This window comes from Cervus canadensis, chromosome 24 (assembly GCF_019320065.1).
Source record: "Cervus canadensis isolate Bull #8, Minnesota chromosome 24, ASM1932006v1, whole genome shotgun sequence".
Classification (NCBI taxonomy): Eukaryota; Metazoa; Chordata; class Mammalia; order Artiodactyla; family Cervidae; genus Cervus; species Cervus canadensis.
The window spans coordinates 39,766,274-39,791,097 of record NC_057409.1 but is presented as its reverse complement, the minus strand read 5'-3'; the positions used below and the strand labels follow the sequence as shown (position 1 = coordinate 39,791,097).

Here is a 24,824-nt window from a genome sequence, read left to right as displayed (position 1 = left end):
GTGTCCAGCTCTTTGCAAGCCCATGGACTGCAGCACGCCAGGCTTCCCTGTCCTTCACTGTCTCCCAGTTTGTTCAAATGCATGTCCACTGAGTCAGTGATGCCATCCAACCATCTCATCCTCTGTCGTCCCATTCTCCTCCTGCCCTCAGGGGCAGGATAGCAACGTTCTATTTCTAATGTCACTGGGGTTTCTTTTAGTTAAACAAAAGCTGTCACATTCTGAGTTCCATTTTGAAAACAAGGTTAGAAGGAAAAGCAGAGAAATAGAGTATGAATAATGCTTATTCATTTTGTTAAATGCATTATTTTTAATGACTGGATAATTACTAGCTTTCAACACAAAGGTTTTGCCTTTTTAAAAGTTTTGTATCTTGAAGAGGTCTTGATAAATACTGATCTTGCATAGCCTAAAATACAACAGTGTGTAGACTACTTAACATATTCAAAACCACTATAAAACTTTAATTAGACACCCTGATGACTAGTGTTCTATGTCTTCCTTCTTGAGACCCTCAAAAATCAGAGACAGTCTTTATTACTCACAATTAGTTATAAAGGATCTCACAGATTTCTTCCATAATTTAAATGAGTTAAGTGTCCAATATAATTGCTTAGTCATGTCTGACTCTTTGCAACCCCATGGACTGTAGCCTATCAGGTACCTCTGTCCATGGAATTCTCCAGCTAAGAACACTGGAATGGGTAGCCATTCCCTTCTCCAGGGGATCTTCCCCACCCAGGGACCAAAGCGGGTCTCCTGCATTGCAGGCAGATTCTTTATCGTCTAAGCCACTAGTTCACATGTGCCAAACTAAGAAATTAAGAAAAGGTTAATTGAAATGCAAATTATAAATGTTTAAAATTAAGGAACACTGCCACCAGCATAAAGAAACTCTAAACCTATTTCCAAGATGACTATTCAAACTATCAGGTCATCTTAAAAAGTTACACTCTCTAACTAAAATAACAATTTGTTAAAGGGTAAATTAAAAAAAAAAGTGATCACATTATCAGCTTCAGGATGTTGAAAGGTGAGATCTTTCAAACACAAAGTGACACTCAAGGCACCTTTAAAAATTAGAACATGAACTGTTATTTTTTAAGTTTCTGTAAAAGTCAAAATAATGTCTACTAAGTCACCTATGCTTTCTCTAAAAAAGTCAAGATCTAAGTCATAAGAACTGAGATTGAAGTGCTTCTCCTGTTGTAAAATTAACTGTCCAATAAAGCAAACCTTTGATCTTGGCTTCATTATCACCAGTTTCAGCGTAACTGATTGAGATGACCAACCCAAACGGGATGGGAGGAGCCAATTAAATACTGCATTTTTCTTTAAGTATTCTCTGCTGACATGAATGCAGACTCAGTTGTAACAGTACATTACAATTTCAGGTTTCTCCAAAATAATCTGTTTCAAAAACTTCGTGGCAGAGACCACACAACATTGTAAAAGCAATTATCCTCCAATTAAAAAATTTTTTAAATTAAAAAAACAAAAATTTGAGTTCCTCATTTACATTTTCTAAAAATAAAAAGTCAATACTTTTCTATGAGTTTTAATTCTGTTCAAAATGATTGAAAGTCAGCCCTCAACATAACATTAAATTTCAAAAGCTAAAATATTATCAGTATCTAGAAATAAATAGAAATACAAATAAAAATTTAGCAGATGATGTGGGTAAAAGCTGGAACGAGAGGCAGGTGTGCAAAGAAAACTTAGATCTCTGCCTCAAAACTAATGCCTAATGAATTACAAATAGATGACTGAACAATCAAAAGGACTAAAGAAAATGTTGGTCAATATATACATATATATACATATACATATATATATGTTTTCTTGGAATGAAGACAACCTAAACAAAGGGAGAGGAAAATAAAATCTGATTCAAATAGAAATCTTAAAAAAAAGAGACAGAGAGAGAAACAGAGTTTACATAAAAAATTTTAACCTCTAAAAAAAAAAAAAAAAATTTAACCTCTAAATTCCAAAACCTTTATAATGGGTACTAAAAGCAAACAACAAATGGGAGGGAGGAGAGGCTTTGCAACAAACATGAAATATGTATAATAGGCCCTTACCTATCAAGAAAAAAGAGAAATGCTTAAATAAAAATGGATGAAAAAATTGACAAGATAAAATAGGAAACACATATGTCCAAAAAAGGCAGTATGAACCAATAGTCAAAACTACATTATTAATCTAGAATAGCAGTTTTTACTCAAAGCTTGGACTACAGATCCCCAGGGGTCCCTTAAACCCTTCTGGGGAGACCTCTAGGTCAATACTACCTTCAAAACAATATTAAGATATTATTTGCCTTTTTTACTGTGGTGACATTTGCACTGTTGGTAAAAACAACAACAAACCATGGTGGGTCAAACTGCTGATGCCTTAGCATGAATCAAGAGGGGCAAAAAACTGAACTAGTTGTCAATATATGTTCCACACAATGAATTACAATGAAATGAAAAAAAACAAACAAAAGCTCAGTTCTGGAGTAAAACTTGAATTTATCACTGATGGTATGACAAATTCTTAAGAGTCAGATTTTTATGATATGATTAGTGTTAATATTAATGAATGCAACCTAAAATTATAACAAAATATGTCAACATTTGGGACATGTGTGTAATTCAGTATGCCAGTATTTACCAAATGAACAACATAACGATGTTACAATATCATCCATGGGTAAGATATTCATTCAAAGTACAAGGCAAATCAATGGATTTTAATGTCACTGTATGCAAAATTCCTTGATATGGTTTCAGATTTCACACAAAACTAATCTTTAAAAACTACCAGTTGTCAAGTTATGGTGAAGAACCAATTACAAATATCTATAATTTTTTGGAAAAAAGACTATTAAAATACCTGCCCTCCTTTCCCTACAACAAATGTGTAAAGCCATCGTTTTATCTACTAACCAAAACCACATTGAATCAGGACACAACGAATGCAGATACCTAACTGTCCTCTACTACACCAGACACTGAGTTTTGCTAAACAGGGACTTCCCTCGTGGTCCAGTGGTTGAGACTCCACGCTTCTATTGCAGAAGCACAGGTTCAGTCCCTTGGTCGGGGAGCTAAGATCCCACAGGCCACAGTGTGGCCAAAAAGATGTGCAGAACAAGGTCGAAAAATGCTGCTCTTCCCATTATACTTGCTTTTGTTTTGGAAAGTTATTTTTCATAAAAAGAACATGTTAACATGCAGTAAGTTTATTGTTATTTTAAAATGAATTAGTACTTTCTAAATTTCTCAGTTTTAACTTCTAATCCAGTAACTAGTAATAGATATAACTCACAGATATAAAATCTCAACAGTGACCTCAACAACTTTTGAGAGTGCAAATGAAGTGATTCTAAGGCCAAAAATTTGAGAAATACTGGTCTAAGATATTAAAGCACACCTCAGAAGTTTTTTATATGTACTGCCAAATTTTCTATCAAATTTGTAAAGGCAAAATAATAATAATAATAATATCATCTAATATCCAGGTCTATAAAGATGTAGAGAAACTCATTCTCATACACTGCTGAAAGAAAAGTAAACTGAAAAGATAATTTTGAAGGCCAATCTGGCAATACATATCAAAAACCTTTTTAAAAAGTGAAAAAGCTTGGAATCAGCAATTCTGCTTCCGGGAATCTATTTGAAGGAAAAATTAAAGATGTGATGGTAATTGTTTTACTGCGAGGGCTATACAGCTGCAATACTTTATGATTAAATAAACTGGAAATGATTTAAATTAGAGAAAGAATTCAGCTGTGACAAATTATGTTGTGTACGAAAAATTACTAACTTAATACATTATAAAATGTTTAAAATAGGTTATAATACTGTACATATAGCAGAAATTTAATTTTATATATCTGAAAGAATATGCCAAGGTATTAACAAATAGGTACTAATAAGGCTTGCTTTGTTATATTTGCTTATCTATATTTTTTTTCTTTAAGCTTCATTAGTTTTTTTAATTAACAAAAGTCAAGTTTTGTTGTTGTTTAGTCGTTAAGTCCTGTCCGACTCTGTGACCCCACAGACTGTAGCTCACCAGGCTCCTCTGTCCATGGGATTCTCCAGGTAAGAATACTGGAGTGGTTGCCATTTTCTTCTCCAGGGGATCTTCCCGACCCATGGATGGAACCTACGTCCCCTGCATTGGCAGGTGGATTCTTTACCACTGAGTCACCTGGGAAGCCCACCAAATGTCATACATTGCTTAATAACAAGTAAAATAATATAAAGCTATATAAGAGTTATCACTCCCATCTCCCTAAAAACACATCCTGTCCAATTCCATCCCCCATGGCAGCCAATGTTAACAGCCTAATAGTGTACATTCATTCACACTTTATCTTGTAACAAAGAGACAAACATTTATTCACATGCTTGATCAACAGATATACTGGTGTCCCTTGTTTATGCACTTTGCTTATTATTACAAAAATGGGACAGTACAATACCACGGTATTTTTCTGTTTGTTAAGATATCATGGATACATCCAGGTAACAGGCAGAGATTTCACTCCTTCTTTTTATTTTTACTTATTTTTTTAAATAGCTGTGTAATACTTCATAAAATGTATACATATCAGAATTTACTCAAAATTTCCCACAGGTTATAAAGGTGGTTTGCAGATTTTTAGTATTGCAAGCAATGCTGTAATAAACATCCTAGAACACATATCCTTACATTCGGTATTTTTTTTAATACACAGAGTTCCAAAAGTGAGCTTGCTGACTATACATATACTTTTAATTAGTAGATATTGTTGCATTACTCACCAGTCACGTATGAGATCCCATATTCTCATTAACAATGGATATAATTTTTGCTAATCTGATAGTAGCTGACTGTTATTTTAATTTGCATTTCCCCATCTGTTAGGAGGATTGAGGTTTTCATTTATTGACCATTTATATTTCTTCTTCTACTATACCCATCCTTTTCCCATTTTTCTATTGCTGTCATATTTCATGCAAATAATCTTTCCTAAAGTTAGAATCACAGCTCACAAGAATAAATTCCAAATGTATCAAAGGTTTAAATGAACAAAAATAAAACAATCAAACTATTAACAGAATATGTAGAATATCTGTATAAACTTGCTATCAGAGGATTTTCTTGATTAAGATAGAAAACTCAGAAGCAACAAAGGAAAGATAGATATTTGTCTCCATTACAGTTTTCTGTAACTTTTTGCTTTTAAATCATGAACAGGCATTACTTTAAGAATTTTTTTTTTAGAAAACTGTCAGCAGATGCCAACAACACTATCTTTATTCCAAAGTTCTATGATAAGATATGTCAAGAACTTCATTAGACACAGGGACTGAGCTCACAGAAGTACAAAACCAAACACAGCTGCTTTCAACATTGCTACTACCCTACTAGAAGCTTTAACTGGGATTCTAAACTCCCAGCTCCTCTTTTTCTGTGTCCTGTTCACCAATTACTGTTCTCTCCGGTAGCATGTTTATGTTAAGGTGATTTATCTAAATACAGAGTCTTGATTGGACACTCTGTCCAAGTATTCTTCTACCCCTACTATGTATGAGAAGGCTATGAAAATAAAACCTTGTGCAAAAGGGCACATTTTGTTATATTACTCACGTATATGACAGGGTAAAAGAGACGGTAACTCACCTAAATGGGGAAACAGATCAGTGTCCAACTGATGTTTCTGGGTGCACAGTTTCACCAGTCTCTGCAGTCGGCTTATACAAGAGAAGTGTGGAGAGAAGGCTGTGGCTTTCATGAGGACCCGGTCAGTCCTGGGCGGGTCCATGGCGGGAGCCCTACTGGATGGCAGGAGGGGCAGAGGCCTCTTGTGAGACCACTGCCTGGCTTGTGCTATAGTGTGGGTGGTGGGGGCCACTCCCTGCATTGGTAGGCTGGTGTTCTGAGGTTGAGGTGACTTGCAGACTACACCCTGCGGGGGCGCTGGAGGTTTTAAAGTGGGTAAAGGTGACAGGTGGGAGTGCTGCCGCGGAGGCTGCTGCTGAGAAGGGGCAGGAGGGGGACTAAAGTGCTCTTGTCGAACTTTTAAAATCTCTGTCTCTCTCTGGCGCTGCCGATTCTGGGCCAACTTGCTCTGCAACTTCTTTCTCACAGTTGCCCCTTTCTTTAGGTCATCATCTTCCTCGTTGAAAGCAAAGGGGTCTTCCAACTCGGTTTCCAGGTAGTGGACAGGGACCCTTGCCCCTGGTGGAGAGAGGGACATTCCATCCAGTCCATTGGGCATCTTCAAGGCCAGCGTGGGCACCGTCAGGCTAAAGGCCATGGTATCCATCTGGTGCCTGACCTTGACCTCATCTATAGGGTCACTCTTTTTCTTCCTCTCTTTTTTCGGGATAAAGCCAAGTACCTGCAAGTGGCTGTTGCAGTACCTATAAAAACACACACATACACAGGAGACCGTTCCTAATACATCTTTATAAAAGTAGAATACAAAGCTACATATCATAAAATGTGAATCCTTGTATGCTCAAAATGCATGACTGTGATAACTCTGCATTCGTGGATGTAATTTATACAACTTCCATTACCCTCAAGCAATCCGCAAAGTCTGTGCAGTTTTGCTACAGCAAATAAATGAATTGCACATGAGAAGAGGCTGCCAGAAAGAAGCAAGTCATTCAAATAGTGAGTGGTCCTGGATAAACACCTAGCTATTGGTTCTCACATGGCTTTGTTATTCTCTATTCATAGCATACAAAGTAGCTCATCTAAAGGATCTAAAGGATCACTTAAAATTCTCTTCTAGAGAAAAAAATCACATGTCTCAATGCCATTCAAGTACTGGAGATTCACAAAGATCTTACGACATAACACTTAAGAACGTCAAATGTCTACTGCGTGTTCTATACACACACACACACACACAGAAGAGGAGAAAATAGTTAAACTAGTTGGTGCGATTACAGATTAAATGAGTTTCTCAATAGCCATGTGTTGAGTACATGAATTATCTCTTCTAATTTCCACCTGCAATAGGTACCAAAATAATGCCCTTTATACAGATGAGGAAGCTAAATTTTATATAAATTAACTTACCCCAAACCACCTACATAGAAAGTGACAGAGCTAAGACTTAAACTAAAAAATCAAAGCTCATTTAGCACAGGGAACAATATTTAATATCCTGTGATAAACTATAGTGGAAAAGAACATAAAACAGAATGCATATATGTATAACTGAATCACTGTGTTGTACCGCAGAAATTAACATGTAAATCAACTATACTTCAATTAAAAAAAACAGAAGAAAAATATCGCTCTTGAAGACTTATTAAGAATGCATGTAATTTGAATAAAATTACACTGAAAACCTATAGAGGTTTCTAACCAATAGAAAAGTCATTTGTCGTTTAGTTGCTAAGTCATGCCTGACTCTTTGCAACTCCACAGACTATAGCCCACCAGGCTCCTGCATCCATGAGATTTTCCAGGCAAGAATATTGGAGTGGGTTGCCATTTCCTTCTCTAGGAAATAGAAAAATAGTATTTCCCAAACTGGTATAACTCACGCAGTTCTAAGGTATGCTGACTAGTATGCCATAAAGACAGTATGCCATGCTTAAATAAATTTGGAAAAATGCTGGTTTGAACAGGAAGAGATAATAATTTTATCATTTGTTTCTACTGAACAATCTCTCAAAGCATCTTGTATGATATGTGCATTATACTCCAAGGGTAGAAATGTACCCATGTGGCACTGTTTCCCAAACTTATTTAAAATGGCACCTATTTTTATTGCAGTATATCTCCATAGAACACAGCTTGGGAAAAAAGCAATAAAGTAAATAATGTCAACTCCCAAACTCACTGGGCTCCAACAGAAAAGTGTTTTAATAACTGTTAAAAACACAGATTCACCAAAAATGAGGACACATGGGTTTGCTGCTTTGTCTCACTCTTTCATCGCAAACACAACTATTAAGAAAAAGCCTCTGGACTGTAAAGAGACTCTGCGCTGCACATGTATGTGTGTCTAACTAGCAGGTTTGAGCTAGGTCCTACCTACTGTAAATAGAAAAGATTCATAAAACTACAGCTAATAAGGAAAAGAGTTTCAGGTATAATTGTATTAAGCTTCCCAACAAAGTGTTGCTGGCTTTTGTTTGTTTTCTATTCATTTTCAAATTGACAAAAGGATTAGTATTTTTAGAGAGGAGTAATGAAGTGGGCTTTTTTAAATTTAGAAATCAAGCTGCTCTGCTCATTGACATGGGCCGTCTGGACTGGTAAATGAGGCTACTATTGGTGCATCACCTGGCCCAGCAGAGGCGAATCCACAGGGACAGTCTTCCTTCAACCCCACCCTCGACCCACGCCAGCCCCTGTCACACTGTGACCACGTAACTAGAATTACAACAGCTTACTTAGTGATGAACAGCATTTAAAATAAGTATGTATTTAAAGTAAGTATGTAAATATGAATCCACAGTCAAAAAGAATACAGGGAAATGCCTGCAAATGTGTTCCTTTGGGGGGCTGAAAATGTAAAATTAAGACTACGTTGATAGTTACACACTCCTGTAAAGACATTAGAGAATACTGAACTATATACTTCAAATGGGTAACTTGATTCATATATGAATTATATCTTAAGCTGTTTTAGAAAAGAATAAATATAGGAAACAAGAAAATTTCTTGGTAAATACATACTACTAAATAAATAAATATATATATATATATATATATAAAAAACTATACCAAACTTAAATTTACAATACTATATAAAATAACCAACTTAATATAACCATTTATCTCTGAAATATCAAGGCTATAGTATGAGGCCTTAGCTTCCCACTGTAAAAGTATATTAGAAAATGGACATTACTTTTTAATTATACCAATACTTCTAACTGAACTTAACACTATTCTATCCAAAAGATGGAATTTCGTAAGTTAGCATTTATAATACACACCAGGTAAGTTATGCACTTATTCTACCTGACTATTGACCAGATATTTTGGTCAACTAGAAGTCCTTGGGAATTTGTTTCCTAAAACTATACATAAAACGATTTCAAATCCCTAAGTGTCCAAGGAGTAACTGTCTTAACAATGATAAAAGCTTATTTTCAAAAGAATATTAATCTTTTCTACATTGTGTCATATAGTATAGTTACAACTATTACATTTATATACAGGTTTAAACATATTATGACATGAATTCAACCTGGGTTTCTTGAGGTTAAGTAAGAATATTACTTCCTACTAACATCTACTTTAATCTGTTTTCAAACAGCCCTACAACAACAAAAATACAAAAATATTAATAGCATTTGTGTTCATATGGTCTCGGACCAATTTTGAAAAAATATATAACTCAGTACTTTTTAAGCCCAGATTCTCTTGACACAGCAACACAAAAGTCCTTTCCTTTCTTGCTCTTAAAAAAAAAAAAAAGAAAATTACGTCAAATATAAAGGTGAAGACATATTAAATTAATTCAGATAATTAATATTTTGGAGAAATTCAGAGTGACTCTCAATTTACTTCTTGCTATTTGCTACTAAGATAATACTTGCTTCAGTTGAATTGAAAAAAAAATCCAAGGTTGACAAAAATCACACCTCTGATAAACTGAATTTAAGACAAAATTATAGAAATGTGATTATAATGGATCTTGACGTGAAAAAAGAAATCCAAGTCCACTCATTCTTCAAGTTAAAAAGGGGTAAGAGTAAGAAATTATTTTTAGTCAGCTAAAACCAACTGGACAGACATGCTTAGCCTAATACACTGGTACCTTTCTCACCTGAGATTAAAATTTTATCCCTTTCCTCACTAAACAGCTGTTTCTAACTTTCAGGTATTGTAATTTGAAACCTGAAGTGCTCATTAGATACTCTAAGAGAGTATTTCCAAATCACCACATTATACTGTACTCATTTTGGTGGGATATTTATCAACACAAATTATTTATTTCACCCTATAAGTTGCTCACCATGACATACAAAATACATGATTCCGTTTCAACCGATTTACACAGGTGACATTTGTTTACATATAGGAACAAAAAATAAAGGTTGTTTACGTGTTTTTTAAATGTAGAAATAAAAAGTTCAAAATTTCTACCTAAAGACAAGTATTTGAAACTTTCAGGAAAAGAAGCATGCATCTCTCTGTAATATTCTACAATGATCAACAGGGTTTCTGGAGAAGTGACAAAAAGAGACATAAAAAAAGAGATTATATGTGAAATACAGTATAAATTTTTCTAAGGATATGAAAGATGAATAATCAGCATAAAACTCCTTTAAAAACATCTCATTATTTTCTTTAACTCAGAAAAGTATAAATTCATAATCCCAGTCATAAAGCCTACTTTACTACGAAAATAAAGGTTCTAAATTATAGTAAACATAGTTTATATGGAACTCTTTTTAACCAAAAGAAGCCTGAGGGGAAATAAATCTTCTGAATGATTCAAGTAATCATTCTTTTGAATAATGCTTTTTCAATAAGTATATATCATTTGCTACCTTTCAAGTGCGGATTTAAAAATTCCAAAATTATTATTATTAACTATAACACCAAAGTAGTTCCTATCATTTGGCTCATTTAGGCTGATGAAATACTAAGTAGAAAAATCAGAAAACATTTTCTAAGGCTGTAAACCAAGCACATCAGTACCAAGACTTCAAGCAAAAAAAAAAAAAAATTTTACACACTTAAACATACTTCACAAAGAAATCGCCAAAGTTACTACTCCATTTCCTAAAAATTGCCATCTCTCATCTTTAGAACCATTCTAAAGTTTACTTAGATTAACCCCTGAACTCAACAACTAAAGCCATCATATCATACATCAAACAGAACAGAAGCAACTTCCAAGCTTGCTGATTCAATCAGAGGCTGCTCCCCACTGTCAGCGCTTACCTGCGGTCCTCCGATTTAGGAATGGGGTTGGTGCAGCGCTGGCTGTTATACTTGGCCACATATTCACATTGCTTGAAGGGGGCAGTCTTGTCCTCCAGAACGTGTCTGATACAGAAAGCGTAGCCGTTGAGTCGCCGCTGCTTGCACAGTTTGGGGCTATATGAGCACAAGGGCTTATTGTCAACCTCAGAGAAGTGTATATGTTTCCCTTCATACATCACGTGACTCTATTCCTTGTGAACATCAGCTAAAAGACCACCACAAAAAAAGAAACCCAAATGATAAATCAGAGAGTATAAGGCAGGTTTAAGTTGAGAATTTCACTGAGGGACTTCGGGCCCCACAGCCATACCTGATTTTAAATCTTCTGCACCATAGCAATGTTAAGAGAACCCCAAGGATACCACAGTTTGGAATGCTGCAGAATCAAGATGAAGCAGATTGTCTACAAAAATATCAAAAGGCCTAGTTAACAAACAGAAATAAGCAAAGCCTGCTCACCTGGGAAGTAAAATTCTAGGGTATCACCCTTCCTAACGGGATGGATTCTTCACTGTAACCCAACATCCCAGTATTGAATTCAAATAATAAGACATAAAACATTAAGTTAACCTACCACTCCAAATTGAACTAAATAATTTTTGCTTTAAGCCTTGTAAATACCTCAAAACAGCAGGGTTCTTCCACCAAATTCATGTTAGAAGGTGGCGGGTCCTTTTTTTTTTTCTTTACTGATGGTTTCACCTATGCCGATTTTCAGAACTCAAATCTCTTTAAAATGGCAATGGAATGAGCTCTACAAACCCAAAACTTCCCCCAGAAATTCTACATTTTCTGATGTGTTGGCAAAATATTTAGCAGTGTGTAACAAATATTTCTATGAAATATTAAAAAAGAAAAAATCCCTATTTTTATGTTATTTTTCCCACTAATACTCCCCCACACCTGTCCCATCCAGACTATAGCCTTGAGCCCAAAGACTAGTCACCACCACATTTCCACCATTCAATTGAGTGCTCTGCACCACAGAATGCTCCCAATTACACCAGATAGTATAATTACCATGGCTGATGAGTCTCTGGAAGCTTAATAAGAAGATGGAAGAAATCACACAGCAATCACTATCTCTCAACACACAAAAGGTCTAGGAGTTAACATGTATGATAACACCATACCGTCCACAGTGAAACTAAAACAACTGATCGGCCACATCAGGCCACAGGGGGCTGCTGCGGTCCAGCCTGCTTGCTCTACACTCCAAAATCACCGAGACAGATGATGAACAGCTCAGACACCAGCTACAGAAAACCTCGAGAAGTACTCTCCCGTTTACGAAACTGAATAAAAAACTCCTTACATCAGTGAATGTCGAGATACACAAATCCCTGAAGAGTCAGAAGATATGTTTGCTTAAGTCAGAGATCTGCCAAGATAACTACAGTATTTACCTTGGACAAATCATTTAACCTTGGTTTTCCCGTCTGTAAAATAGAGATAATATTAGTAGCTATGTTATGAGGTTGCTTCAGGGATCAAATCACACAAAGCATGCAACACACTAAGCACCATGCCTTGAACACATGAGAGTTACTACTTACAAAATCATTATTACTACATTTTACCTGCTGATGATAAAGGTGGAGAACTTATATTACCTTTAAGAAGCATTTCACTTATATCAGTAGAAAAAAATCTGAAATATTAACTTAGGTAATAAAAAAAAATCATACATTACTGAGTAAACCTAATCATGCATCAATGTAAAACAAAAATAAGAACTTTGCCTTTTCACTTTATTAGGAGGCAAGGAAGAAAAGTTGGACTAAAAATTTAAATTCAGCTGCCCTGAAGGTCTGGATATTCAGGACAGGAAATTATTTCAAAGCAAACCCATGCGGTTTCATTTTTACACTCTCTTTGGCCTGCTCATCCACCTGGCAAACACAAATCTTTCATGAATTAGTTAAGTAAATCTATATGAACTTCAGGAAATAAATAGGCTGGATATAACTAACTGAAAAAAGGAATTTACATAATCAATTTGATTGCCATTATGAAAAAAAGCAGCCTATATATCTAAAGGTATGAGAATATGTTATAGATCACATAAAGGGTAACATTCACTTTATACTCTGACATATCCTAGGTGGCATCATGTCTATTAAGAATGATGATTCCCCCTTGCTTGCCAATGTTCCTGCATCCTTTTTCCCTATTTGAATTGGCTAGAACTATTGAAACAATGTTAATAACAGCAGTCACTGTTACTCCTAATTTTAAATAAGAATTGCTTCCAGTCAATGGCAGTAAAATGCTGACTTGTGTGTTATGTTAAGGAAGTATGAAGTAATTCCTACTTTATTAAGAAAAAAACAAACTCAGAATTGACAACTAATTTTTACCAAATTCTTTTTCAGTTTCTAGAGAAATGATCATTTTTTCTCTTGCACTTTTAAAAATATGTGCTAAAAATATTTAATATTTGGTATCCTGATACTGTCCTCTTCTTACACTCCTGGGATGAAAGCAACCTGGACATCACGCATTATTCTTCCAATGTATGACTGGGCTATATTTGCTAATATTGAGGATTTTTGCATTTTGAGACTGTCTAAAGTGTTTTCTATGTGTGTGCCTTGGCAGAAACAGGTATTAATATTTTAAAAAACAATTTATAAAATCTATGTTCCTGAACAAGTTAAAAAGCACTGCAGTTGTAACGTTCCTTAGAAGGTTGCCTGGGCAGTGTTTTGTGCAGATTAGGTTTTCAAATTTACCTGTATACAATTTAGCAATGTGACCTCTTATACTTAATTTCCTAAATATCTGTGACTCATTCTTGTATTCTATGTATGTCCATATACATTTGTGATATTTGTGCTTTCCCCTTTTGTTCATGACTGGGTTCAACAGGAGTTTATCTGTTTAATATTTTTACCAATATACTCCCCCCCGCAAAAAGAAGAAAAAAAAAACCTCTTGGAATTATCAGCACCTCCATGTATTTTCTAATGCATCAATTTCTGCTTTTGTATTTGTTAATTCTTTACTTCCTTTCCACTCTTCTCATTATATTTTTTAACTTCTTGGGCTTAATTTTTTTATTTTCATTCTTTTCTTGCTTAATAATTTGTTTACATCTATGAATTTTCCTGAGTAGTGTTTTAATCATATCCCATAGGTAGTAATACACATTCTAATTATCAATACTTTCTAGTTGATTTGGATTTTACTTTTTAATTTCTCCTTTGACCCAAGAGTTATCTAACATTTTCAGACAAGGGGTAACACTCCAAAACACGGACTTATTTTCCATCCCACCTTCACTGACCAAGCAACTGCCAAGAACAAAGGCTGCCTCTCCAGACCCCTAGCAAAAAAATGAGGTAGTTCCTCACAAATGGATAGCTTCTCTGAGGGGTGCACAAGTGTATCTGGGGAGAACTCAAACAAGTTGAGGAACGCCTGTCCTCAGAGACTGGAGATACCACAGAAGAATCTGGATGTCGTGAAGGAGGTTAACGGTTCAGGCAGAGAGAGCAGCTGCTGAGATTACTAGGAAGCTGGAGAAACAGGAGAAGAAACACTTGAAGGAAACAGCTGGCTGCAACTGCCCTCCCATCATCAGAAAACAGCAGCTGTGTGGAGAAGGAGTATAAGGAAAGAGAGGTGCTGGGACCCTGCAGAGAGCCCAGAGAGCTGGCCGGAACACACTCTGGTTCCCTGGGCTCGGCTGCCTCCCAGGAGGCTAGGACCCCAATGAAGAAAAAGCCCCAGGAGACTCCTCGGGAGAATGGAATGAAAGACCTATCTCTTTTTCCAAACCCAAGAAGAAGAAATCTTTTTCCAAGGAGAAGCTGGTTAGTAGCGATCTTGAAGACACAGCTAGCAGCGGAAGTCTTCCCAAGAGGAAGAAATCTTTCCCCAAAGAGGAACCAGTTAGTGACCCTGAACTGTCAGAAACAAGAGTGTCCCCAAGAAAAAGAGGAAATTCTCTTCCATGGAGGAGCCACTCAAGCAGGGAGGGCCTTCAGAGTCTGCTGGCAGCAAGAAAAGCAGCTCTAAGAAGTTCCAAAAGCTATCCCAGGAAGATCGGAAGATCGTGTGGGGCATAACCCATGGAGATATTTCTCAAATCATCCCTGGTATTCTAATAAAAACAAATTTCACAAGGAAATAAGAAAAAGAAAGAGCATAACCTGCATATATCTCTAATTTTGGATTTGACTGCATTTTTATTTGGGGACTAATAGGTGCTCCTGGAAAAAAGCATTTGTTGTTTCTAGGGTATCTTGCTAGTTACACCATATATCATGCTATTAACATTCACTGTTATTTAGTTTGCTTTTTCTGTCTACCAAGGGATGAAACAAAATCTCCAACTATAACCTTATTTATTTTCCCTTGTATTTATTTTATAAATTTTAAAGCTGTGTTATTTGATACAGAGATTTCATGACCATTAGACTGTCACTCTTTATCATTAGAAAAGGCAATTGATGTTATTTGTCTTGAACTCAACCTTGTCTGATATTAGCATCTGGACTTCATTTTTTGGACCTGAATTCACTGATTAAGTCTTTGCCTATCCTTTTACTCTCAAGTTTTCTGAAGCACTATTTAAGATCACAGGTCAACAAACTCTGGCTTACAAGACAAATTTGACCCATTGCCTGCTTTTGTAAATAAAGTTTTATTGGAACATTGTCCTGTTCATTCATTTGTATATTGTATATGATTGCTTCCATGTTGTAACAGGAGAAGTGAGTAGCTCTAACAGACTGTATAGCCATAAAGCCTAAATATTTACTAAAATATTACTTGCTGGTCCCTTTTTTTTTTTTTTTGCTGGTCCCTTTTTCAATGCATCTCTTACCAGGTTTTTTTTTTTTTCCCCTCCAATCGAGTCATTTTCTTTTAATAAGTTCATCCAATTTATAATTTAATATTTACTTACATGACAAATGTTTCATCTTAATTTTACTACCTTATTTTTTGTATTGTTAAGCTTTCAATTCTTTTTATTACATATTTCATTTTATAGCCTGTTTTCTTGGAAGATTTATAGTCTGTGTCCTTTAAATCACATTTCTTTACTCCAAACTAAGGAAGTTAGTGTGCTTAGCATTCCTGTGATTGATCTTGCTATGAATGAGAAAAAATTCCATTTTTGTTAACTACCTACCTATCCCAACTCAGTATTTCTTCCTTATATTATTTCTACATTGTTATAGCTTATGACATTCTAATGTTTGTCCTATATTCAAAATTATTCAATGCTAATCACTAATCTTTTAACTTAGTTTTCAATCCATCTCTGCATTCAATAGTTTATAATTTACTTACCTCCATTCTCCACCTTTCCCATCAAGGGCTGACTTATTGAAAATAAGCCATGGTTTTTCTACTTAAAAATATGTCAATTGACATTACACTTAAACTAAAGCTTGCCTGGACATAAAGTCTTAGGTCATATTTTCCCTGCATTTTAACCGAACAATAAAAGTCTTCATAGGAATTCTCTGGTGATCCAGTGGCCGCTTTCACAGCCAGGACCTGGGCCCAACCCCTTGTTGGGGAACTAAGATCTGCAAGCTGCATGATGTGGCAAAAAAAAATTTTTTTTTTAATTTTTAAATTTATAAAGTCTAGAAATCATTTTAGAATTTAAACTCATTTTTTATTTATTGTGGGAAACGCTTCCTTAATGTCTTGAAACTGTTTTTCTATTTCATTTATTCTATTGTATTTTTCAGGGGTATTAATTATAGGCATGCTAAATTTACTGTCTTCCGTATCTGGCTCTGTCTCTAGGCTTTATTTTTACTTTTTCCATTTTGAATTGCTCAAATTTCTCAAGCTTACCTCCATTATTCTTAGCTATCGGGTATATGTGCTGCTTTGAAAGTGACCTTCATTTCTATAATAACTATACATTGCTCTTTTATTTCATACTTTGGTTCCATTAGCTCCACTCTTATATCTTATCATTTATTTCTTGAGCTTTTGTATATATCTATAAACTTCTGTTTCAGAGGAGCCATGTCTTACCCCAACTCTCCAGACCACCTCCCACCATAAGGAGCTATTTATTCATAATTTTTACTTTCTCAGTTCTTTCTGAAAATGATCATCTTCATTTCTCCCTTAAGGCTTGACTCAATGCTGGACTAGTCTCCCCTACTCAAAAGGGCCCACATGGCATAGATTTGGGGGGATGATCATTTAGGCTTTATTTCTCTTCAGCTGATCAGATACACAACTATTAGCTGCGTGCTGCCAGTTTCTCCTCTACACTTAACTTCTTGCAAAAACAGTTCAACTGTACAGCTTGTTTGGAGAAGGGCATGGCAACCCACGCCAATAGTCTTGTCTGGAGAATCCCGTGGACAGAAGAGCCTGGTGGGCTACAGTCCATAGGGCGGCACAGAGCTGGACACAACTGAAGCGACTCAGCACGCACACGGTTTGTTATCCAATCCCACCTCTCTCGCCACTCAGGCAGCACCATGTATATACCAACCGAGCCATTCCTGGTAAGGGGATCACTGGCTTTGTCCTCATGGTGTTTCCCACCACTCTGCTTGAGTTATATAGAGGAAATCATCTCTCCTTGCGGAGAAGGAAATGGCAATCCACTCCAGTATTCTTGCCTGGAGAATCCCAGGGACGGAGGAGCCTGGTGGGCTGCCGTCTATGGGATCGCACAGAGTCGGACACGACTGAAGCGACTTAGCAGCAGAAGCAGCATCTCTCCTTGCATCCTTTCTTGCCCTGGTTCAATTCCCACTGCACTTAAATAATACTAATTCATACATGCAAATTACAAGGTTTTGTTCAAAGATTGAGTTTCTCTTCTGTTTCTCATTCTCCTCATTCTTTTTAGTTGGTTTAGAGAGAACAGAGATGTCAGTATTCTGCCATCATTAACCAGAAGTATCTTTTAAAATTCTATATAGTAAAATATACCAAATAAAAAATCATAGAACTTGTCTAATTTTTGCAAACATATTCTTTTGTGATCATTTTGAATTTCTTATTTTAATGAATAAACATGCTATTAAAGAAGGTACTAAATTTGATTTAGAATCACTATGTCAAATCCACGTGATTCTAGCTTTAATGGCAAGTGTTCATTTACTTATTAAACACTTATGACAAGTCCATCATTTTCTGAGAAGCTACAGAGTATATTAATAGTAAAAGACAACTTTTTTTTTCCCTTAGAAGATTACAATCTATGCAGTGCATAGAGATAAGCTCAATTGCTTAGTATTGTCCGACTCTTTGCAACCCCATGGACTGCAGCCTGCCAGACTCTGTCCATGGAATTTTCCAGGCAAGAATACTGGAGTGTTTGCCATTTCCTCCTCCAGGGGATCTTCCTGAACCAGGGATCGAACCTGCATCTCCTGTGTCTCCTGCATTGGCAGGTGGATTCTTTACCACAAAGCCACCTGCGAAGCTCCATAATCTATGCCGTGAGATGCACCTAAAAGAAAGGAAGTGAGTAACTGGAGGATTTTGCCCACAGCTCTGAGCACCCAGGCTCCTCCAGTCTCACCATAACCAAGGACAGGCCCTCTGTCCAGAACAATGGATGTCTTCCTCTTTGTCCTCTGGCCAGTCCTAGCCTTCAGAACACAGCTTAGCTGTCACCACATGCAGATTCCCAAAGGCAGAGTTAGTTCCACGCTCTTTTGAGGTACTCTGTGCATTTACCTGTTTTAACCCTCATTAGAGTCTACTTTGCTTGTTCTTCTGCTCTCTTCCCTCTTAGGAAATGAGCTCCTGGAGGGATAGTTTTCTGTTCTTCATTACACCCAGAGCCTAGCACAGTGCCCGGAAGTAAACAGCTGCTTGGTAAGTACACACTGCCTACATAAATGGCTTCCGTGATGGCAACTCAACTCTAGGTTGCCTACCCAAACCAGGTTACTAGGTTCACCCACCAATAATTAATTTTTAAAAATCACCAAATTGGTACTTAAGTCTACACAGTGATTTCTAATAGCCATAGCCATTTGCCAAGAGAAAATATAATTTAGAATTTTTAAAATGTTTGAATATCGCCGTATATCTCAAGAACATCAAACGTTTCATGGGCTTCCCATGAAGTCCAGTGGTTAAGAAACTACTTTGCAATTCAGAGGACAGTTTAAATCCCCAGTTCCAGAAGATCCCACGTGCTGCGGGGCAACTACACCTGTGAGCCTTGAAGCCGGTGCACCTGGAGCCCAAACTCGGCAGCAAGAGAAGCCAGTGCAATGAGAAGCCCGCGCACAACAAAAATCAGGCACAGCCAAAAATAAACACATATTAAAAAAAAAGTTTCATCAAATAGATTCATATAATCTGCCACAAGGTCTATTTAGCAAATAATGTTTTTTAAAAAACATTAAAATAATGTTTTTTAATAAATGTAAGAACGCATTAAAATCTGCCTATTCAACATCCTTCTAAGAATCCATTAATCTATCCATTAGTCCATCTTTCAGCATTTGCCACAAGATGCCAAAGCTCTTGCTAACGATCTCTATGCCATTACAAAGTGTTTAATTGCAACATCTTAAAAACGACTCTCCAAACGCCATGTTTTTTACATCAACCTGTGATTATTTTTTCTATTTCTTTGAATTGTAACATTTTTAAAATCCTACTAAAAGCCAACTTTCCATCTTCTTTTTAAACAATCACCTACCTGTTCTCCGTTTTCAAATCCCTCTTTTAATAAGCCCAATTTAATCTTTATAGCTATATTTTCAATTCCCTGATGTGTTCAGACTTACTTTATACACTATAAAAGGAAAGAATGTTCAGGGAAAATGGCTTTCTGCTTTGAATCTAACTTCCTTCTTAAGAAGTATTGTTTAATCAAATAATATTTGATATTATTTAATATCAAAATCACTTGTCTATAAACTGGAAACGACCACTAATATGGTCTTCTCTATCTTAAAAAAGGTTCCCCTTTTTTAATTAAAGAAGTAATCATGACAAAAGCACTAAAATAGATTTCAGGGGAAAAAAAAAAACCTACATTTTTTAAATTTTGTACATCTAAAAAAAAAAAAAAAAATTTTGTACATCTAGCCTCCCAACACTGAAGTTCTTTACTGCTACTCCACCAAAGGTGCAATTCACATGGCCTTCATTCATTGACATTCGCGATAAGATAAAATTTGAGGAAACATATAGCAGCAGCAGCATAATGTATGAAGGCCACATGATCTTAATCAAATGTCTTATAGACCCTAATATTTAAATATGATCCCACTGAAATACTATCACACTGTCTAATACATTTAGAACTACACCTTTTAATATACGATGAATATCACTTAAAAAAGTCTTAACCAGACCAAATTTATCACTACAGTAGATACTATCTTCATCCATGGAAATAGCTTGCCTAGAAAAAGAATACAAACAAGTCTATGCTTCCTTAAAGAGAATTAAGGTAATTAAGCACTCTCAACAGCACTAGAATATACCCTTTAATATGCCCTTATTATTACCAAAAAAGCAAAAAATACCTGAGAAGAGACTCACAGAAAGAAATTTTTCATGGCAAACATATCCATATATGAGAATTGAAGAGAAGGAAATATGGGTAGCTGTAAAATCTTTCTAAAAAATCCTCCTTGATATTATGTGAAAGTCATTCAAGTCATGTCCAACTCTTTGCAACCCCACAGACTATACAGTCCATGGAATTCTCCAGGCCAGAATACTGGAGTGGGTAATCTTTCCCTTTTTCCAGGGGATCTTCTCAACCCGGGGATCGAACCCAGGTCTCCAGCATTGTCGGCAGATTCTTTACCAGCTGAACCACAAGGGAAGCCCTTGATATTATATGCTGAGTTTAATGAAAAATAAAACAATTCCCTTCCGTAGTTTCTTTCTTCTTGCAAATACAGAGGAATAAGACATTAGTAGGAAGAAAGGTAAGAAAGATAAGCTTTTAACAAAAGCAACCGACAGCCCTTTCGGTCTTCTAACAGCAACCAGAACCCAATTTGCAAAATATGAACATTAGTCTCTTTGGGACCGCCACTGTATCACCTCCATGTGGGATCTCTGTGTCATTACTGCTCTTTTGAGTCTCCTGTTTCAGAAGCATGTTCATTTCACTGCCAAACTATTTTCTAATTGCCATCTGTAATTTTATATAGTCTACCCCCTTTGAAGGGCCTGGACCTACAACATACCTTACAATTTTTTTCTAATCCAACGTGAACCTAAATTCTCAGAATGCTAGCTAATATATTTAATACAAATGAAAAGAATTTTTGCTTATCCCAGATCATATAAAGTCTGAAAAAGCTTAAAAACTTAAAAAGTGTCCCATTTTAAGTTTTTTTTTTGAAATGTTTTGACTCAACTTCACGCAGCATAGAAATGTGAAACTGAACAGATGAGTATATTGATTTAAAAAAAAAAAAAGCAATATCCCACACACCAGTGTTAGACTCAGAAATTATAAAAATCTATCAACTGGTGTGATTCACAGATCAGTGAGAAAATCTGCCTATCATCCCAAAATATAAACAATATTCAACACAAAGTGCAAAGGAGAGTATTTTAAGCTAAGTTAAATGCTTATTGAATGTCTGCTGCTAAGTCACTTCAGTCGTGTCCGACTCTGTGTGACCCCATAGACGGCAGTCCACCAGGCTCCCCTGTCCCTGGGATTCTCCAGGCAAGAACAGTGGAGTGGGTTGCCATTTCCTTCTCCATATTGAATGTCTACTATGTGCCAAATACTGTGCTCAAATAGCACTGTGCAAGTAAGTCTACATTATGAATTTCAATTAAAATGACTTTATGCTAGTTGAGCTTCTTACCTAATTTATTAGGAAGGTAAGGAGAGCTCACACAGCAGTGGAGAGCACTTACTGGCTTCAGTGGGTATCAGGGATGGGGCTTAAAGTGGGCTCAGCTCATTACTAGGTGTTTGACCTTGGGCAAGTTATTTAGGCTTCAGTTTTCTCAGTTGTAAAGAGGCTTACAATAGTATGTACCTCATTGAATCACTTAGGAAAATTAAATTAGGTATTTCAATATGCATGGTACCCAGCACACAGTAATCACTTAATGTTAACTACTATTAGAAGCAGTTAAGTAGTGGTTTATTGGTATTATCATTTTAATCAAAGATCTCCAGGGCTGAAAGGCAGTCTCCAGCTGCTGGTGGTTCTCTGAATGATACAGTGTAATTCTCCAGTAAATCAGGCCCTCCCACCCTCTTGAGGCTAGAATAACAGAATCCACTGAAAACTGTTTCCTATTATTATCTGTATTAAAAATCTAATATTAAAAATGTTTTCAACATTCTATAGAACATCTAGACACTGGCGTTCTTGGGACGAAAATACTAGCAGAATGAACAGTGTTTGATTGGGTTATGGCATTTATTAGCTCCAATTAAGAATCCCTTACAACAAATGCTTTCTGAGTTTCTATCCCTGCCATGGGGTCACTCTCAATTGTTACAGAAACCCTATATTGCATGACAAAAAGAGAAATTAAGTTGTAGCTACAGTTCTTTTGTTCCAAGAATCTGAAACTAATGGCCTCTCTGTTGCTCGATTCCAGGTACTCTTTTCCATCCTTATCTCACTTGACCTCTCTGCGGCATTTGACACTGCTGACCACTGTCTCTTTCTTGAAAAATCTCTTTTTGGCTTCTCAGTCAGTGGCTTCCTTTCTCTTAGCGCCCACACTTAAATGTCAATGTTCCCGAAGATGCTTTTAATCTTATTTTATAGGGATGCAAGATGAAATGCCTACATGTGTCACAGGGGTGGGCCAAGGGCAGACTGGCGAACTTTGCTCATCTAAAGGCAGCAGACTCAAACCAGTTTCAACAAGTTGTTGGAAAACACACACACACACACACACACACCCCTATGGTTTCCAGATCTTCCAATTTAAAAAAAAATACAAATCCAAATTTTCTCACAAAAATCTTCCACGTCAGTAGCTCATTTAAACTGTTAAAACACAAGGTATGTGACCCTGAGCAAGTTATTTTACAAATATGTTTCCTCATCTATAGAGTGTCAGTGATAAAAGCGACACACAAACTGTGAATGTCAAACAAAAACTTTTACTGGCTACCATTTTAATGTCTGTTCTACCTTACCCCAGGTTTCAAGCTAAGTATATAAAACTGTAAATATGTATAAATAAATTTTACCGGAGCAGGGTCCAGAAAGTTTATCAGATTCCCAAAAAGACTAAGAACCACAAAGCGAAATTTTTCTACTTCTACAACTTCAGCTGTTATCTATACAAGGATGGATCCCAAATCCACATCCGATTACCCCAAGAAGACCACCTTACCTCTGTAACCAGCCTCTCCACTGACTTCTCTCCAAGCCCATTGCCATTGCCATCACGGTAGTCTAAACCTTCAATCTCTTCTCAGCAGCTGTCCACTTGCCCTCCTTTGTTCCACTTTTTTAAGATCTGAATCCTCTAAAACGCAAATAATTTATTTGGCCAAAGGCCTACAAAATGTATGAGAAATCCAAACCTCTTAACCTAAGTACAGACTCCTTAGGACCTGACCAAGCCAACCACTCCCTCTCCCATTACAGATTCCTACTCCCCCAATTCCTGCAATTTGCAACACAGAAAGCTCCTTTGTCAGATCCCACCTCCTGGAATGCCTATCTAACTCCTCCTATTTGCTCTGGGCAGAAACCCACCCCCCTGGAAAATCCTTACTTCTTGCCCCAGGCCAGAGTAAATAGGCTTTCCTTCCTCCAAGCTAAACTATCCTCCTCATTCAAAGTTGTAAATGTCAACTTTATTTTTCTTCTCCACTAGACTAAAAACTCCTCAAGGGCAAACAAAGTATCTTTTTCTTAGAAGGCCCAGTTGTTTTTAGTCGCTCAGCTGTGTCCAACTCTTTGTGACCCCATGGACTGCAGCACCCCAGGCTTCCCTGTCCTTCCCCATCTCCCAGAGTTTGCTCAAACTCATGTCCATTGAGTTGGTGATGCCATTCAACCATCTCATCCTCTGTTGACCACTTCTTCTCCTGCCTTCAATCTTTCCCAAACCCTAGAGCTACCACTAAAGAAGCCGATGTGATAAATGAACGAAACAGCACAGGCTTCGGCAAACCCTACCATCACCTCAGATAAGCATCCTACCTTCCCAAGGTGAGCCTACCAAATCAGCCAGACTATTCAGCTTTTCAAAGCCATGCAACAACACACACACCTGCACGCATACAGCTTCAAGTTTAAAAGGAGCTAGAAGAAAACCCACCTTCTTTGCCCACTGGTGTACTTACTTACCACTTTCTTACGTTTACCAACTAGAGTTCAATGGCAGAGACTAGGCTAACATCGAGCTGCTGAAACTTTCTGTGAATATACTGCTAATTTTTTCCTGGCACAAAAATATTTGCCCCACGAAGGTAATTATTATATCGTATCTGTACTCAAATACTTACTAGTATTATTAATATATGCTGAGTCAAGCACTCATTCACACTGAAAAAAACTCCCATCGAGAATATTAATCTTTAAAGGAAAGTATCATACAAAGACCACATATGAGGCTTTATGTGCAGCTCCTCATTTAATCACAACAGCCCTATGAAGGTGTTATCATCACCCCCTTTCACAGATGAATAAACTGAGACTTAATGAGATTAAGTAATTTATCCAAGTCACATAGGTAGGATTCAAAGCCAGTGTGATTCCACAGCCCAAGCTTTTAACCAATACAAAACTATCAGTTCAGTTCAGTTGCTCAGTCATGTCTGCCTCTTTGTGACCCCATGGACTGTAGCACGCCAGGCTTCCCTGTCCCTCACCGACTCCCATATACAAAAGTATACAACATCGTTAAATGGAAGATCCTGAGATCACGTGGTATGCACAATCACAAAACAA

The 24,824-nt window shown here is 36.6% G+C and overlaps 1 protein-coding gene across 8 annotated transcripts in view; it reads right to left on the bottom strand.

Moving 5' to 3' along the window:
• INO80D (INO80 complex subunit D) overlaps positions 1-24,824 on the bottom strand; it is a 67,023-nt gene that overhangs the window by 37,518 nt on the left and 4,681 nt on the right. For 4 of the 8 annotated variants that reach the window (XM_043444727.1, XM_043444731.1, XM_043444729.1 and 1 more), the window contains exons 2-4: positions 11,261-11,353; positions 10,909-11,155; positions 5,662-6,404 (exon numbers count right to left, since the gene is read on the bottom strand). In XM_043444727.1, the coding sequence (XP_043300662.1) occupies positions 5,662-6,404; positions 10,909-11,126 (961 nt within the window). In that variant the 5' untranslated portion in view covers positions 11,127-11,155; positions 11,261-11,353. The remainder of the gene's footprint in view (positions 1-5,661; positions 6,405-10,908; positions 11,156-11,260; positions 11,354-24,824) is intronic. The other 4 variants (XM_043444733.1, XM_043444734.1, XM_043444730.1 and 1 more) reach the window with 3 other exon arrangements.